Raw genomic sequence first — 19,001 nt, 5'->3', positions numbered from 1 at the left:
TATGGATGAAGCCTCTGTCCCTCTCATACAGGGGGATGCGGGTGTGTGGGGGTGGGGGGTACACACGCGCCTCTGCTTGTGCTCAGGTGAATGGATGGGGGTGGGGATGTTGGTGTATGACGTCAGCGGAGACCCAGCGCAAGACGCACGGTGCGCCGTGGCCAAGCGAGGCTGAGATCCCAGACAACACAACCTCGCTGCTGCTTCGTGCTTTTCTCTTGCACGTCGCACGCAAGACGCGTCTCGTGCGTCCCGCTCGATTTGTGCAGCTGCAGCTAGTGAGCTCCGCGCCTGTGGTTGGCTCTCCCGGTGCTGTCGGTCACGCGCACACTCGCACAAACGCACGCTCGCAGCTCCAGAAACACTACGGAAGCGAGGACGACTTGACAGGGAGCGTGACGCGGCTTTGACTTTGGGCGCTCGGGCACATTTTTCAGTCGCTTGGCCCGGTGAGTTGGAGGATGGAGCGCGGAGGAGAGCCGCACTGAGCGCGTCCGCTGAGGGAGAGGAGACGGCTGAGGAGGGCGCGAGGTGGCACCGTTAAAGTCCGGGCAGATGATGCTTGTTTGCCGCAGGCCCCGCAATCGTGAAATCGGATACCGACATGCGGCGGATGGGGTGACCGAGCTCGCTGCTCCGCCGGGGAGGTCCCTGTCTTCGGACGGTGCCGGGATGGGAGCTGCCTGGTTCTAAGGGAAGGAAGGAAGGAGTGGCAAGAGGGAAAATGCCGACGGAGGAGGAGACGGCCACCGCAGAAGAGCCCATTTTGGAGGAAGGGTCAGGACGAGAGCAGGTAGGAAAGGGCACCTTTTCAAAAACACGGTCTTCTCCCTTTACGCGTACGTGGTTGTTTCTGCGTAAAGTTGCGCATATTTGGCTCCTCCAACAATCCCCTTCTGTTTTTATACCACGGTTGGTTTCAAAACGACCCATTTATTCTCCATTTTACACCCCAGTCTGTAGACGACTAGACTCCTGCTCCTTCATGTCATTGCTCTGAAGGAGTCACGTTTCCCTCTGAAGTCCTTCATGCCTTGTTCCGGAGCAAGGACACGGAGCAGGACCTTGGCTTTAACACGAGGAGCTGATGTGGCTGTGGTCCAGGTAAACAGACACGGAGAGGGACACGGTCTAAATGTAGAAATGAAAACCCCAGTCCCGATGTGAGCTGTCTGGCGACCCTGTGTGCTGTTGTCCCTCTCGGGGACGAGAGATGCTCTCCTGTATAGTGGAGTGTGTCCATCTGCCAGCTGTCACCATAGGCTGTCACCGCTGAAATACACTAGAGGGTGACATCACAGTGGATACACATACCCACCTCTCAGCCAAAAATATACTGACATAACATTGCAAATGGTGAGAGAGCGCAGGATAAATCCTCCAGCTACTGTTATATTAGTTATCTGATAGATGAATATAACCTGCAGTGTGTGTTTAATATCTAATGTTCAAACCCTAAGAACATGTATCATGCTCCTTAAAAACAATTCCCCAACCGTATATATGTACTCCTCCTCGAAGTCCTTGTTGTTGAAGTCCCTGTTCTTGCTCCTGTACTGTTAGACTGTAAAAGGGATATCTTTAAAATATGGAGCCTTGAATATGAATACAGTTTTCCAGTACAACACCCTGCTGCTGCTCTATAAACAGACAGACAGACACACACACACACATGCTCATCTTTAGTGTGCAACCTTTTCCTGTCTCTCAGTTCATCACCTGCCCAACCATTTCTCCTCTTCTTTGAAAACCAAGGGAAATGGAATTGGAATGACCAAAACAACATCAAAAATATAAATGAATAATGCACAGGGTAGGAAAGGAACTGCGCCAGTGTAGTTGACTTAGACATGTGAGGTGTCGGTGGGTGTATCTGCTGCATGCATGGGTTGTGTGGACTGGAGCTTGGTGATGAGGCCAAAAACAAGTTATATGCAATAAGTATTTATATATCTGTCAAGAGAATAAACATCGAATCAACATTTCTTTCCTGTTTAAAGATTTTTGTACCAAGGTCAAAGTTGAGTTATCTGCGGTTTAAAACTTTTCTTATTGGACAGAAAATGACTAAATACCTCTCAATACATACCCTTTATATCAGAATCTATTGAACATTTAATTTATTTATCGCTATAGATGTAAACAACAAAGAGATGATTATTTTTTATTGTTTAATTGGGGGGTGGGTTGTGACGGCCGTAAACAGCTGAGACAGACCTGGGTGCTTGGGTACAGGCAAGCATCTTGATCGCACCTTCTTTTAAAATGGAGCCTCAGGGTTAAAACTAACAACTTTATCAACTCATCAGACACTTATTACTTTAAAACCTTAATTTTGTTGTTTATGTCGATTGTGAAAATGCAGAGAAAAGCAGAAAATCCTCTGGGTTACCAGGTTTAATTCTTGCAGCCGTTGTTTCTCTCTTGATCAAATATTCAATTAATGGACAAATCGTTTTAGCTCTAATGAACTTTGTCCACTCGACTGCTTTTTACTATATACATTATAAGACTGGTCCACTCGGCTAATAAAAGTGGACATAAATAAGAACTAGGTACTGAGCCGGTGGTAATTTAAAGCCTTAGAGTCACTGAGCCTGTTAAATCATGCCTCTCGCATTATTCTGTCACTCTCCTCTGTTTGTATCCATGCGTACAGTGCAGACAGTGCAATGTCATGCAGTGAATTCAGTCTGCACCTGTTCTCTGCCTCCATTACTCTCTCATCTTCCCCTCGTGCTCTCCTTCCTGTTTCATATTTGCCTGTCATGGAGAATACAGCATCTTCCTCCCATCTCTCTCTGCTCAGCTCTTGCTCTCAGCCTGCTGCACGCTCATGTTATTCACGCCTCACATGTGTACGCACGTACTCTCGCACAAATGAAGCAGGAGCACGATTAATATTAAAATCTCAGGTTTGATTCACACGTACCTCTTGATAGTGACACTGCTCTTTGACTTTGTTGCATCAAATCAAGTATTTCTAATTATTACTTATTTCCGTAAGTTTCATCAGCAGATAACGAGACAGATTTCCACCAATTGAGAAACTGTTCGGGGCAGAGGAAGAAAAAGACAAATGTAATGTGTGGAAGAGGCAGAGAACAGGAACAGAATTAAAGAAAAGCTGGCTGGTGTTGGCTTCAGAAACAAATGTATTCAACCCAAGTTCACATAGGAACAGTACGCTTGTGCGGAAAGAAAGAGAAACGCTTTCTGTTTTGTACAAAGGTCTAATTTAAAGACTAAAGCTTGGTGTAGTCTCATGTTTTATGCATTTGTGACCCACTCTTGAGGATTTACATCTTCTCTGGGAAGAACTGTGGTGTGCCACAGATGGAGGAGGGAAGTCCTGAGGTATCGACAGGAACATTGTTAGTTCAGACTTTTCTATCCATGCAACAGTGTGCTGTATAATAAAATGCATATAAAAAATATTAAAGCTATTAAACACCCCAAAAAAACCATGAGAGTCCAATACAGGGAGTTATCACCAGACAGAAAATGTGTTCTTAATGAAATCTTGAGGGGTCATTTCATTATTTTCTATCAAAATGTGAAACTTTAAATTGAATGCATGCATCTCATACAGTCATGGAGATTGGCTGCAGTAAATCTTGATAACAGTTACACAGCAGCAGCCTGGCTAGCATCATAGGAATTAGAGAAATCTGTTACGTTTAAGACAAATAAGAACACAACTGCTGGAGGGGACCACGCGACATTGGATAACTGCAAATGTAGAGTCGCTGCTCTCCTGAGAACAATATGTCCCATGTAGCATTCAAAGCTAAAACACTCACACCCAATACTAACCAAGAGGCACATTTTCATTTATTTGTAAAGAATAATGTATAGATTTTGATGTTGGAAAGGTATGATTAGGGAACAGATATTTATGAGTGTGAGCATTTTGGTTCAGATTAAAAAAAGAATCTTGATTCTAGTGAATTTACATGTGGCTTCATGAGGGAACTGTTGGGCGGAGGTATGCACAGTTGTAGTTTCACAAAGGTTTACATAGACAGCAGGTATTTCACAAGTACTGATATTCAGTGTAATGACACGTCATATGTACGTGGATGCAATGCAAACATCAAAGTTCACCAAAGTTGAATTCCATGTGAGGCCACGCTTCCATTTGCTTCGCCACAGAAACCAAATGTGTTCCTCGTCTACTTTCACTTTGTGTGACCAAGCCCTAACAGCATTGGGAGCTGCTGGGAATGTAAGAATTCATTTCCACTTATGTCTCTGAAAGTAGCATTCAATATAAATATGGAATTTGCTGTATTTTATTCTTACTTTTAATAACATTTGAATTTAAATGAAACTACTGTTCCTAGCTCTTGGAATGCACTCGATTTTTCTCTCGCACCAATGGTGTTGTTTTTATCATCAGAATCAGAAAGTTTTTATTGTGAAGTAGGTTTACACCAACAAGGAATTTGCTCTGGTTATTGGTGCATACAATGAACATAGAAACATAAAAACATAAAAACACAATAAATACAACACACATAAGAAAAGCAATAAAAATAAACAAAATCTATTTACTCACTAATTATATATCTTATTTACTCCCTATTTCTAATATTTATACAAAGTAACATTTAGATGAGATTTAGAGACATAGGTATAAGCTGCAAGGGTTATATGATGAGTTTCTATTCTATCGATGTTCATGTACTTTATTCCACTATGAAAACCATCCACCACTTGAATGTATTTTTTCACAGATATATATTCAAGCTGACATGAAGGGCGACGGTTGCTTTCCATGATCATTTCATTTATCAACATTTTACCTTCCCCCTGCTGAAAATTGATTAGTCTCCACATTCTCAGAAACAGATGATTTGAAATAGCGTAATCCTTTCAACCACAGTCAGGACAGGATGATACTTTGTATTTTCCTTACTCAAGTGCTCACGATTGAATTTGTTGTTCCGGCCGAGCTACACTCGAAACCTGACATCCTAAACGGCCCTTCAATTGTATTGAAATGACACAACGGTTTTTAACAGCACACTGCAGGCATCAACAGCACATTTCCTCTCCGCGCTTCCTCACTTCATTTGCCACCCACATGCCCGGATTGCTAATTTTAGCTGCTCCAGTCACACCTAACACGCTGAATCAGTATGAGCAGCGTGGGGGGGAGAGGGAGAGAAACGTTTTCTACTAGATCGCTTAATCCAGGGCGTGTTTTACAAAAATGTCCCTGCCCAGTGGAAAAAGGAAAACATTTCTATACATTTTATTTTTTGAATCTTTCTGTGTTAAGATGGAAGTGAGGGTAAAATAATATAGCTCCACCAGATGCCTTAAGAGTAAGCAGCATATGTCGTGATGAAATTTCAATTTTTTAATGCAAATATTCAATTTTCCTTTTTACTTGGGATGGAGGGGAAAGTAATGCATCTCATTCATTCACACCAAATGTCATTTTACATTACATTACATTACAACACTTTTGTCCAAAGTGACTTACAATTAGTAAACTCACTGTGATCCGATAACGTCATTCAAGTAAACACTGTCTCAACAAAGAATCCACGTTAGTAGATTTGTATTGGTAGAAACTGTAGTAAAAACATAACCCTGCAATTTCTAATATTAAGATATAATGTTGACCCTAAGTGAAATAGGAGGTTCAAGTTTTAACTTGTGCAAACAATAATACATGGAGCCAGTAACCAATGGGTCAATAACAGAACTTTAGCACTCGGTAGAGAACATACCACTGCCAAGATCCATGAATTATTACCAGGGAATTTGGTGAAAATGTGACACAATGTATTCCATATTAGTTCATATATATATATATATATATATACTGCTCAGCATCCAAATTATAAACAGTTTCAACCTTGTCTCAGATCATAATTTATAGGAAATCCAGGCTCTGATATGAAATTGATGAAACAGAATTTGTCTTGATGAATTGGCCTGTATCAGCCCTCAGCCTGTCAGGATGGAAAGCAAATGAAAGTTGACACCCTCCAGACGAGGCTGCATAGATTTCTCTTCATCATGATGTCAAGGAGACTGAGATCTGTTCCTGCCTCGACACGAGAGCCAGGGCTCAAACACGGGCATCACGGCACAACCAAAAAGCTTCAGGAGGTGTTATTTATTCCTGACTTTCATTACTCTGGCAGCCTAAAACATGCTCAATCATTTGTTTACAAAATAATTTTTTTATGCTGCATGTGTCCGGCTCTGTAAACTCACTCGATTATGTGTCGTAGCCCGGCCGCCCCGCAGATTAAGTTGTAAAAGCCTAACTCGTGTCGTCAGCTCCCAGGTGATTGTGAGTGGAGCATCTCCTGGCTCTGTGTTTCCATTCTAGCTGTGTGGTCTTAACCTTTGGGACAGAGAACTGCTCATACTGACAAACAGTGACTGGCATAAGTGCATGCAGGTATAATTTGACTCTGGCTCTGGGCTGATTTCCTCCTCTCTGGGCAGCTGCAGAGACTTGAGTGCCACGCAGGTTCTTTCTCTCTCGTTAGAATGTCCTCATTGTTTTTGGGACGACATTAATCTGCTGAAGGTAAAGATAAAAGGAGCGGGAGAGAATTGGAGACCGCAACACAAAATGAGCACGAAAGGGAGGGCAAGAGAAGGACGAGGAAGAACGATTTTGGCAGGGGGCATCCCTGGAGAGAGGTGTACCGTCACTGATGCCATCTCTTCAGTTTCTCTCCTCTCCTCTGTTTGTCCCCTTTCATACTTGCATTCATGAAAAGTTCATGATGTTTTTTTCTCTCCATGTCTCTCCCCCTCCTCATCCCTCTTTCTCCCCCTCTCTCTCTCTCCCTCTCGCCTCTGTCTGCGCTAGACTTTTAGCCCAATCAATCCACTTAGAGACAGACCCAGAGAGGATGTAACGCAGGAGACGTGGGGGTGAGGAGGAAAGGAAAGGCCGAGGGGGAGTAAATGCTTTGGAGGTGGGAGGGAAGATTCGGGGAAGGAGAAATTACGTAAGACTGTGTTAGGAAAGAGAGGAGGAAAATAAAAAAGTCAGAAATCTTTAATTTTCCTGCCGTTACACGTCCATTTGAACAGGACTTTCTCTGTTGGAGGTTTACTCAGTGATTTATAGCCACTAATAACGTGTAGGTGCCCTTCACTTTGCCTTTAACTGCATGCCCTTGACACACTGTAGAGCATAAAAGCCTGTGTGTGTGTGTGTGTGTGTGTGTGTGAGTGTGTTGCAGGCAGCCACTGTGGCTGCGTCGTGCGAGACAAGGAGACAATGAGGGGAGATGAGTGTGTGCATGAAGGAGGGGGCTATAAAGAAAGGGGGAGAGGGGCATGTGTGCTGGGTAGATGGAGGGGGTGATTTGCTGACAGGACAGGCAGACTCGGTGGAGAGGAGGAGAGGAGGAGAGGACACTGGTGTCATCCCATCTTTGGTCGTTGGCGTTGCTGCTCGGTCGCCGTGTCGCATTCGGCACGCGGCAGAGGGCAACAACATACGTGAGGGCACACAAGAAAAGAAACAAACACACGTGTCACAGTGCTAAGTTTCCCTTCTCTCCTTATATGTCCCTCATGCATTAATGTACGGAACACATACAGCCCTCCCCGCTCCGCTCTCATTCACATATATAATGTGCAGCAGCAGTCATAACCCAGCCGATGTCGGAGTGGAGTCATTTAGCCAGGGAACAGTCTCGAAGCATCGTGCTCATCTAAATTATTCACGTACACTTCGCTGGCTGCATTACAATGCTGAGAATGTGCATGGAGAGAGGGAAATGGGCCGAGAAGAAGAAGGGCCCGTTAGACCACCATCTATGTACGTCTGTTTATCTGATTCATCTGTGTGTGTGTGTGTGTGTGTGTGTGTACACGCATGCACGTAGATCATTAAATTTTAAGGTGAAAACATGCTTTAACGTTAGGGATGTAAGGCCAGGATAGCGTTGGGGTTGGACAAGTAAAGTGGATATGGTTACGGTTAGAGTATGTCCAGGAAATGAATGCAAGTCAATGCAATGTCCCCTGAAGTCATGGGGTTGGTGTGTGTTTGTGCGTCGGTGTGTTTGAGTGCACTGTAATATGATGTCTTCACAGTGCAACTGAGGCCGTGTCAAAGTGTGCACTTAGAGAGGCATACACTGTGTGTGTGTGTGTGTGTGTGTGTGTGTGTGTGTGTGTGTGTGTGTGTGTGTGTGTGTAAAATATGCATCACTTATCCTATGATGGCTCGTTGATGGGTTGGGTATGGGCCGGTGTAATGCGTTCCTATGGTCAGGAGCTCAGCTCACACACACATGGTCTGGAATATGACCCTATTTACCAAACAGGAAGATTAGGACCATTAAAACCTCACCAGGGGGTCACTGGGTACATAAAACCTGAGCTGCATCCCTGACAATAATTTTCCATCACCACCATATATGTGCTTGTTTTCATTCGTTTTTTAACTTTGGATTGATTTTGTACCTGCTTAGGGAACCATAGCATTTGAATTGCATCCATGGACTGGATGCAATGTGCACTGGTCCTGTGTGTTGTCTGAATAACATACTGAATAATGAATCTCAAAACAACGTCAAAAATGAGGAAGTTATAGCCTTGGGTTTCATCGATAGTCTAAACCAAGTTGACGTTGTTCTTGAATATGAAATAACCTGTGCCCACATTTTAAACACAGGACTATCAGGACATCCCTGCATGAATAGGCTCCTGACATAGTGAGGATAGCCTGAGAGTACGACTGCCTGTATTTACATTCTCAACACCACTTAACACCTTTCTGACATGTGCCACATTTGGATCGCACGTTTTCTGTGAACATTTCTTTCAGAATCAACAGAGCTCCTCCAAAGCCACAGAAGATGTTTAACAACTGTATCCACAGACGGGCTCTCCTTTTGGGCTCATGCTTTCTTAGTTCAGGCAGCGGTCAGCAGCATCTCATTTCTCCTGTGTGTGTTTGTTTCCACAGCAGCGGCCAGTCCAACAGTCTCTGGCCTCGTCCCTGTGTCGGGAGTCCCACTGGAAGTGCCTCGTCCTGACCCTCCTCATGTATGGCTGCTTCGCCACACTGGCATGGTGCGCTCTCTGCCGGGTGCCGGTTCTCGGCTCCTCCTCCATACCGCTCGGGGCCGCCGACGACGCCACCGCGGCGGCCTATTACGACATCCTGCACTTGGAGAGCCCGTGCTCCAGTGGCTACGTCTACATCCCCCTGGCCTTCCTCGCCATGCTTTACGTGGTGTACTTGGTGGAGTGCTGGCACTGCTTCTCCAAGACGGCCATGTTGGCTCATGCTGAATTCCAGGTATCTGTCAAAGGTTGTCTCATTGAATTTAGCATCGAGCTAGGTGGGCTAACAGCTAGAAATAACTCACACAAACCCGAAAGATGATGGAGTCTGGTGCTGCAATAGAACTCATGACCTTGAGTAAGACCCTAACTGCTAACTCAGGGAATTTTGTTTGGTGAAATGGTGTCAGCAGAATGTAAACAAATATAGGATAAGTCAAACACAATGGGGCTAAAATGAAGGTCTGCAAAGACCGTTCTAATAATCAGGCGACAGCATCTGAATTTTCCTCATTTGATGAAGAGAGAACCCATTTTAGTCCAAATTTGAGTGTGGAGAAAATGCTTGCCCACTCATATGGAAATAAGCCGACCTGGGGGCATCAGTCTATCTTTTGTCTATTCTGGTCTGCTCCAAATATTATCAGGAGCACATTACTCCAAAGGAAGTGTGCATATGGTTCATCTGCTGCAGCCCAAAACAAAATATTCCATGTGTTACACCAGACTGTCGGGGGCACATATTCTCAGTTAAGACAGAGAATAACAAAAAAGAAACAAACAATCTTAGTATCTTAGTATGTTGCATCTTTATATTTTTTAAATGATTAATCGCCATTTTTGTTTGGAAGGAAATCAGTTGCAGAAACTATGTCACATAGAGGGATTGTTTTGAATTTGGTGGTTGATGGATTCGATTGTCATAATTTGATACAGGAAGTGTACGAGCGCGTGCAGAGGCTCCAGCAGGCCACACCCTGTATTTGGTGGAAGGCCATCAGCTACCACTACGTGAGGAGGACGAGACAGGTGACGAGATACCGCAACGGAGATGCGTACACGACCACACAGGTGAGAGGAAATTATTGTGAGTCTGTGTGCAAAGAAAGCTTTATTGCTGCTGAAACATATATGAATTAATAGTTAAAAGAACTTGATTCCTCTCCCCCATTCCTCTCTATCACTCTCTTTCCCTCCATCCATCCCTGCACCCTCCTTCCACAGGTCTACCATGAACGGGTGAACACTCACGCCTCCAGCTCGGAGTTCGACTACGGCCGTTACGGCGTCAAAGACGTGTCCAAGCATCTGCTGGACCTGCAGCTGCACCCTGCCGTGCGCCTCCGCTTTACCAAGTGTTTCAGGTCAGATTCTCACCACAGCTGTTCAGAAACAGACAGATTATCAGTCCGTGGGATACACTTGGTAAAAACAGATTTTTGTTCTCTTTAGCTTCTCCAGTGCACGTGCTGAAGCTGCCTACCTCACCCAGGTAAGATACGGTTACAAAAATAATCAGATTTAATACCAGTGTAATTGTGTGAGGGCTGCAACTAGTGACAATGTTTTAATTTGATCAGGTAATACGTCCATGATATAAGCTTTTAAGTATGATTTAGATAAATTTCTTGGGTCATATTGAGACCATTTACTAAATCTTTCAATGATCAAGCAGCTGACTAGATTTGATGAGAACCAGGTAGAAAAGGCCTTACATGTACGATTATTGGCTGTATTCATGATATTGTTCTAGAAGGTACTAGAAGATTACCAAATCCATTTCTTTACTGTTGGGAAATAAAACATAGTTAATGTGCCTGCATCACACTTACCTTAGAGATGCTATATATAAAGACTCTCCACTCTCTTTAAAAGCTGAGTATCTCTCTCATGACAACCCCACGCACAGAGCTTAGGGAATCCAATGCTCCACAGGCCTGCTGTGCCTAGTAGCAGTTGCTAAGCTATTATAAGATACTATCTTTTTGGAGCAGTGGCTTAGCAAGCAATCTTCAATGCATTATCAGTAGCCTCAGCATTAATTTAGACATATCTAATGTGTTCTATTTTCTGATATTCAAAGCGAGCTCGCTTCTTCGGGGAGAACGAGGGCCTTGACGACTACATGGAGGCCAGGGAGGGAATGCACCTGAAGAACGTGGATTTCCGCGAGCACATCCTGGCGTTCCCGGATCCTACCCATCAGCCGTGGTTTGCCAGGCACAGGGTGTTCTGGCTGGCTTCGGCTTTCCTCCTGTCGTGGCCGCTGCGGGTGGTGTCCGAACATCGCACGGCATACGTCCACTACCACGTGGAGAAGTTGTTCGGGGAGGATGAGGACGGCGGCGGGGGAGGAGGACCAGGTGGAGGAGGACCGGGTGGAGGTGGGACTGATGGCGGCACTGAGAACGGAATCCGCCCGGGAGGGATTAGTATTGGGATTGGTCTGAACGGGACGAGCTACAGAGCCATCTCCCGGGTCAACACTGTGGACATGACAGAACTGGAGTGGCACATCCGCTGTAACCAACAGATGGTCCCAAGCTACTCTGAAGCCCTCCTCATGGACTTGGACATAAGTGGGGGGACAAACCCCACTGTTTCTACCCCTGTCTCTGGGCCTACGGGCAGCACCCCCAGCACGGTAACCAACCCGCCTTCTCTGACTCTGCCCGTGGTGTTCAACTCCGCTTACCTCCTGCAGAGCTGTCCTCGATGTCGGAGGACAACCTCGAGCTCCAGTCTTCCCTCCAGGCTAAGAGCCTCGATGGGAACCACGGCCCTCCTGAACGCCACCGTGGCAGGGATCAGGGCAGCAGGGCCGGGTGGTGGGGCCATAGGAGGGAGGTTGGTGCTCAGTCGGAGTGGATTCTCACTCGGGAGACTGGCAGGAGGACGCCAAAACAGCCTGTTTCATTCAAGAAGCATGGGGGGAGGGCTCGGAGGAAGTCGGGAAGAGGGAGGAGGAAGTGCCGGAGGCGGAGGTGGGGGAGGCGGTGGTGGTGGCGGAGGTGGAGGAGGAGGAGGTGGAGGATTCCTCGGGTTGGGTTCAAGACAGGACAATGAGGAAACCAGAGGAGTCCTAGAAGGAGAAGGGGATGACGATGAAGAGGAGGAGCAGGAGGAGGAGGAGAGAAGGGAAGACCGGGGAAGAGAAAGGAATGATGAAGGAGAGCAGGACAACGGCGTGGGAGGAGAGGCGAGGGAGGGCGATAGGGAGCGTCCTCCATCCTACCAGGATGCGTTCTTCTTCCCTGTCCTCATTATACACGGAGAGGAGAGCTGCCATGCTGGAGACGACATGTGACGAGTGGAACACATGGAGGGAAAGAAAAGTATCGGCTGAGGCTCAGGGAGATGGAAGGGACTGAGTGGAAAGAAAAGAATTGATCACAGTAGAAGGGGCTGAGGGAAAATGATACTTGATAGACCCAAAGAATGAATGAAATGAGAAGCGAATGAGAAGAGAAAAGAAGGAGCTGGTTGACAGAATACCAAGCAGAGACACGGAAGATAGGAATCAGTCATAACAAAGTGGGGAAGGTAAGAATAGCTCTGTGACACAAATAATAAGGAAGGAGGGGATGGAGTGGGGAGGAGAAGCAGAGAAGTCTCAGAACGAGTAGACCGCTTCAGGGGATTTGAACAGATTCGGTGCATACTGTAAAAAAAAAAAAAAAAAAGGCATGAAACAGTGGTTGAGAGGAAGATGGAATCTGCTGCACAGAGAAAGAGGGTGAGAGAGGATGACAAATCAGATACTTGGGAAGAATGGAGAGACTGAAAACACGTCTATTTTCAGAAATATCTATGCAAGAACAGGAGAGGGAGGAGAAAACAATTCTAAAGATAGCAACCGGAGGGCAGCGGAGAAAGTCTAAACCAGCTGAGCGCTCATGGGTAGTTTTTCAAAATAAACAGTCGAGGGGGGAAAGGTAGTTTGAAGGTTCAGCTTTGCTAAAAAGTGGCAGCGATAAGAAATATGGATTATCTGAAGAGACAACAAACAAGGAGGAACCGAATGAGATCATAACAAAAGGCACTGTGGGGAAGTAGCGGGAGAAAATCCATAATACGCTATTTGGTAAAAGAGCAAAGGAGTAGACAACATAGATCAGATGACACTAAATCTAAAATATCTCATGCAAACCCTAAAAAGAGAAAACAGACTTTTGAGGAAAATCAACTCAAGAGGAGGAGAAGACAAACACACGGCGGCAAATTCCAAACAAAATCTTCGAAGTTTCCCCTGTGTAACATTTTCAAATAGATTTCTCTCAGGTCTTCTAGGGTTTACTGGTCCACCTCACACGACGCCACCACCACTCCAGTGCCAACAAAAGAGGAGAAGCATCGATTTCCTCCGCGTCTCTGCAAGCCGTCACTTCACCATTAGCCTCCCCACCACTCCCCGTCCATTACTGATATGAAGCTGATAGGGAAGAAAAAAAAAAGAGTGACTGCTTCCTCCTGCTTTCAGCTTCCACCATTCCTCTGCTTGCTCTCCATCCATCCATCTCATCACTTCTTCTGTGCTCATTCCCGGGGTCCACATATAACAAGAGCAGAGGTGTAATTCTCAGCATCACTTCTAATATATATTCTTTATGAAAGTGCAGCCCCATGAACAGTCTTTTTTTGCAATTATCACGTAAGGTGAGATCCCAAAATAGATCAACTGCATCGGTCGTTTACTTCCCTTCTTCCTCTCCTCCATCACCTCCAGCTCATCCCTTTCTTCTTCTTGTTTTTTTTCTAAAGTGGTAGATATGTGATACGCCTCTCTCTGCTAGTGGAGATGAAGCGATCACATTTCATCTCCACTTCCTCCACATATCGCGTCTCCTCCTGGCTGAGCTCTCTCCTCTCTGGTTAGATAAAAAAATACAAAACCGATATTTCCCACGCCGTTCCCCAAATACCCCCCCCCCCCCTCCCCCCGATTGCATTCTGTCGATCTACAATGTTTTCGTAGAGGGACAGAAGATCAAGACAAAACTGGCCTTTACAGCCACTGACTTTGGGCCAAGGGTTTGATTTTCATCCACGACTAAAATGCTAATCATCACCAGTTATGCCTGTGTAGTTCTACTGTAGTTTCAAACATTTGTACTCAAAGTTAGTCCTGAGCAATATGGAGAAAACCCTCCTCTATTATCAATGCACTATATATAACACAGTGAGTGTTGAAGCTTGAAAAACCTCTTAATCTCATTTATATCCACATTATTGGACTGCATGGGAGGTGAAACCTGAGGCGCGGAGCTGGTGTAGACATTTGACCTTTGATCGCATTGTGTTTCAAGCGTAGTCGACAAAATCGCAGATGACAATTTACAACGTAAAAATAAAACCCGATCACAATGATCGCTTACGCCCCGTCTGTCAATTGTGCCATGCTGCTTCCTCCTCCTCTTGAAGAAGCAACTGTCACCCGAGTGACAGCGCCCTCTGTCAAACATCGTCTCACTGTGGAACATGAAGCTGGCATAGAGATGCATGATGTAACTTAATAATCGCTATAGTTCAGGTCCTACTAATAGCTATGTGGCAAAACTATTGCTGCCATTGCAAGATGCAGTGCCAAAAAGCATTGATCCATGCTCAGTCAAAACTAATGTAGACATTTTAGACTCATCTAGACGACGGCACAGACATGAGTCCATAGGATTTAACTGTTCTGCTTCCTCAGTTGGTCTGTTTTTAAAGAAAATGAGCCCAGGAAGAGGAAAGCGGCACAGATAACGTGACCAACCATCAGTGCTTTGATGCGTATACTTTACAAAGCACACTAAACATACTTTAGCTCTAGATGAACTTTCCTTAACCTTCCAGGCACATTGCCCTTCAATGGTTTCTGCAGCCACTCTGTTGGACGCTGGTCGGGTCTCCCTCGTTCTCTTATCTGCTTACCTTGGACACAAAGACTGAAAAGCACACAGAAAGAATGAGGTTGATGAGTTCTCCTGAAAATGGAGCGAAGTTGATGCCTCATACACTCGATGATAGAGATAATGGACACGAACACGCACACAAATATGTAACAAGAAGCATCCGACCTGGTTCCAGCAGGGAATGTCCTCTCACTGAAACTTTCTGAAAAGAAGAAGTAGAGCACGAAGGCTGGCCTGGTTTGGTGGACGACACACACACACACACATACACACTGATCCTCATTCTCATGCACTGATTCCGGCTGACGGATCTCCGGTAGCTTTGAGGGAAGATCAAGTTGAACTGGGCACAAGAAAACAAATGGACGAAATAATAAATAAGAAGAAAGGACAAACAGCCTCACGGACAAACGTTTCTCTTCGAGTGGAGAACTGGGAAAAGGACAAAAACGACAAACAGCAGCTGAAGGGCAGAAAGACTGTAAATGTGAGATTAAAAGACAATTATTTTTACAGCTATTAATCATTATCTGAGTCTCTTGACTTAAATGTCCCTTAACAAAAAAAGCACTAAAAAGCACTGAACACACACCTCCTTGTTAATCTGTTTTCATCGTACCATCATGCTACTTTCACAATCACTTGATTTACTCTGTTAAATTGTTCTATAATGGCTGGAAGGGTTCTGATCACTATGTATTGTTGTTTGGCAATAGTATTGAACTCCAATTTGAAACCATATGCTGTACTTTGGCTCCACATGTTACAAAAAAGAAAATATAAATAGTATATAATACAAACTCAGCTACTTTAATATCATCTGCATACTTGAGAAGACATCACTTAGGTTAAGTGATGTCTTAAAATTGAAATGCCTTTGTTAGCTTCATGTCTTTGCTGATTCTTTTGTTTATTTTGTATTTTTTTATACAACCTTCTCTGCTTCTGAATTTGCGAAAAGGTTCTCGGACCCAGTGTTTCTTGTCTGCTAGTTAAGTTTTTTTACTTTTTTTATTTCATTTTAATTTTTTTTACTATATGGTCATATTTCACTCATATGTGTCTGATGATCTCAGAGTGTGTCAAGTGTTGCCTCAGCCGCTTCAGGTGTGCCAAGAGGACTTTGTGCCCATGATGTCTTACACAACACATGTTCGTGTGTGCTTGCATGTGGAGCCACAGCAGTGACGCAGCCATTGTAACAGCTTCTCTTAGACTAGAGCGACGACACACAATTCTCACACACACAGACACACACTCTGACAGAATGGAACTGTCCAGCTATTTTGCCTTTGTGTGCGCTGTTGCCAGCTTTTTTGCTCAGGATTTCATTTAATGCTGCATTCCTATGTAAACACAGGCTCTGTTTCAAACTCATTAACATGCCAAAGAAAAAAAATTTAAAAATTAAATAAAAAAAAACACATCACAGAGAAGATGTCTGTGCTCACACACACGCCCGTTGACGTGGTGGTTCCACACAGCACGCTATAGTGTGGCAGAATAGGGTGGATTTACTCGAGAGCAAAAAATCATAGACACCAATCGACTGACTTGTAGCAGCTAAATACAGTTTGTTAAAAAAGTTAATTGTTTCCTACATTGACTTAATGACTGTTTGTGTGTAAATCCACCTAGAGTGTGTGTGACACATGGTGTATTTATGAAGAACTAGAAAATGGGCTTTGTGACCACAAGGTGGCAGCAAACCCTTGTTTGACCACAAAACAGGGCCTCTTCTGTTGTGTTTTTGTGTGTGTTTGCTTGTGTGTGGGTGCCAGCGTTGATACCTGAGTGTGTTCAACGTGTACACACACTTTGGTGTCAAACCAGGTCTTTTGTCTTTGGCAGCTGATCAAAAAAACGCCTGCTTTGACGTCACTATTGAGATTTGAACAAAAGTGCAACCTAAGGCCCGGTCACACACGCCCTCATTTGAAGCTAAAATTGCGGGTCAGAGTTCACCAAAAACTTCAGGCAAAGCCATTCTGTGATTTGCCTCTCGGGCTCATACAGACAGGAAGTCACTGATATATTCTCGTGTGTGGGACCGGGCTGACACCTACAAGTTGAAACACCTCGAGAGCGATGTCGTCTGATTGTACATTTCTTCTAAAGCTGATCTTCTTTTTGGTTTCACTGTGACTGAATGTGTTTTTGCAAAGCAATATTGTCGTCCACACCCCTGCTCTGTGGCTGGACTTGTATATATGTTGCCAAGCAGCTTTCTGAACCTATATCCACAAGCAATGGACGCCTCAGAGATCACATTTGCATATCGTGACTAAGCCTCCATTTCTACTGCATAACTCATAGTCTCGCCATGTTGCTCTAAATGACACAAGCTACAAATAAAAGTATACAGAGGAAGGTGGTTTTGGTGTGTGACCGACATTTTTCTACTTCAATAAGACCACTCTAGAACTCACTCCTGTGTTCTTGTGCCCACGTTAAGTTGATTTGTTGCACAAAACTCACGTTTTCCACTTTGTTTGTTTTTTTAATTAACGTCATCACTTGACTATCTTATAAAATGCTCCCGCAACTATGACAAATGTATTGTTGTCAATGCTGTTACTGCTGTTTGTCTCGTGGTCATGGGGCGGGTCGTCATAGCCCAATTTGTCAAACACTGTAAAAAAAACAAAAAAAAAAACATGTTTAGAGGTGTTTTTGACTTGATCACATGAATTCCAGCTGCATTTTCTTTCTTTAATTTTCTAAAAGCAACCGTGTTTGATTCAAACTATCAGGTAACTTATAGATTCCACACAGTCAACAGTCCTTACATACTTTGCATTTATATAAAGTAAAGTATATAAAGCAGAATTCAGGGTATCCCTTTGATGACACTTTGACCTGAATGTGTGCGGAATAATAAGAAAATCCTATTTGTGTCCGTTCTCCTCCATAGACACTCGTTTTCTGTTCTTTCTCTAATGAACAGTAACAATTTTCCATTGTGCAAAACTTTAATTGTACCTGTACCGACCTTTGTATCAGTGTGACACAGCATCGGCACTCTTTGTTTTTGCACTGGGACAACGAGCAGCTTTTTGTCCCGAAGTGAAGACGACAAAAACAACTGAAAATTCAACCGAAATCATGATTGTATGTAAAACGCCTCACTGCTGATAAGAACCACATGACTGTAATGTGTCAATGCAATCTTACATATACAAGTATCCAGCGTTTGGAGGGTCCGATTCCATCCGTTCATGATATAAACAATCATTAGTTGAAGAGATGCAGTAACTTATCAATTTAACGCGCTAACCCTGACCCTGTTGTTAAGATGAGCATCATGATTGTACAACAAAACTAAAGCTGTATTTATGTGAAATCACAAATTCTCGCCTCGTGACATTTCCGGATATACCTTTTTTATTTCTTTTAATGCTGCTGGATTACTCGTGAGCCGTCGAACACGTGAGATGTTACCACAATGTAGTTGTTATGTACATGCAGCCTCAAACAATAATGTTACATATGACGCATTATTGTCCCACACAGTGACGTGTGAAGCCGGGGGGGAATGGGCTTTCTGTTCAAGCACCGTCGAGCAAAATGTCCTCAGTATTTAAGCTAATTCATATGTAACTGATCATAAGATTGTCGATATCACACCAGATTCGAGCTGTCGTCACCGGCCGGGTGCAGATGCTGTCATCTGAGCGGATGGCGACGGTGAGGGTAACGGAGCTGGTGGCAATAACACTGTTAACTGACCGCGATCCTGGCGATGACGATGACAATTAATTATTCTGGATGATACAAAATAAAGTCAATTTGCTTGGTTTACCAGGGTTCGGTGTCGTGGGATTTTTAAACCCATTCATTCATATCCTTGCATTTCTTAACTTATTAGTGATAAGTTTTCATGTTCATTCATTCTGGAACTTACCTCTCAAGTTGTGCTATATAAACAGTGTTTTGGGGCTTAAGAAAGACTTTTCCACAGATTAAGAAAATGACACAAGTGGCGTCGCATGAATCTGAATTTAATTATCTTAATTTATCAAAGAAATGCCTGTTATTATG

General features: G+C 44.2%; 1 protein-coding gene across 1 annotated transcript; it reads left to right on the top strand.

Annotated features, from left to right (window-relative positions):
- Positions 1-391: 391 nt before the first annotated feature.
- On the top strand, positions 392-18,757 carry LOC133950339 (transmembrane protein 151A). Its single transcript, XM_062384591.1, has 6 exons — positions 392-793; positions 8,966-9,301; positions 10,003-10,137; positions 10,291-10,430; positions 10,519-10,558; positions 11,150-18,757. Exons 1-6 carry the CDS (start codon positions 725-727, stop codon positions 12,371-12,373), a joined length of 1,944 nt encoding a protein of 647 aa, XP_062240575.1. The 5' UTR covers positions 392-724; the 3' UTR covers positions 12,374-18,757.
- Positions 18,758-19,001: the final 244 nt, after the last annotated feature.

This window comes from Platichthys flesus, chromosome 24, assembly GCF_949316205.1.
Source record: "Platichthys flesus chromosome 24, fPlaFle2.1, whole genome shotgun sequence".
NCBI classification, from domain to species: Eukaryota; Metazoa; Chordata; class Actinopteri; order Pleuronectiformes; family Pleuronectidae; genus Platichthys; species Platichthys flesus.
The sequence above is the reverse complement of the archived record's forward strand: the minus strand, read 5'-3'. Positions and strand labels throughout refer to the sequence as shown.

Excerpts from the sequence above, each read along its gene's own strand:
- LOC133950339 (XM_062384591.1), top strand. The coding sequence starts at position 725 with ATGCCGACGGAGGAGGAGACGGCCACCGCAGAAGAGCCCATTTTGGAG. Across the intron at positions 794-8,965 it reads AAGGGTCAGGACGAGAGCAG|CAGCGGCCAGTCCAACAGTC; the intron begins GTAGGAAAGGGC and ends TTGTTTCCACAG. Across the intron at positions 10,138-10,290 it reads ATGCGTACACGACCACACAG|GTCTACCATGAACGGGTGAA; the intron begins GTGAGAGGAAAT and ends CTCCTTCCACAG.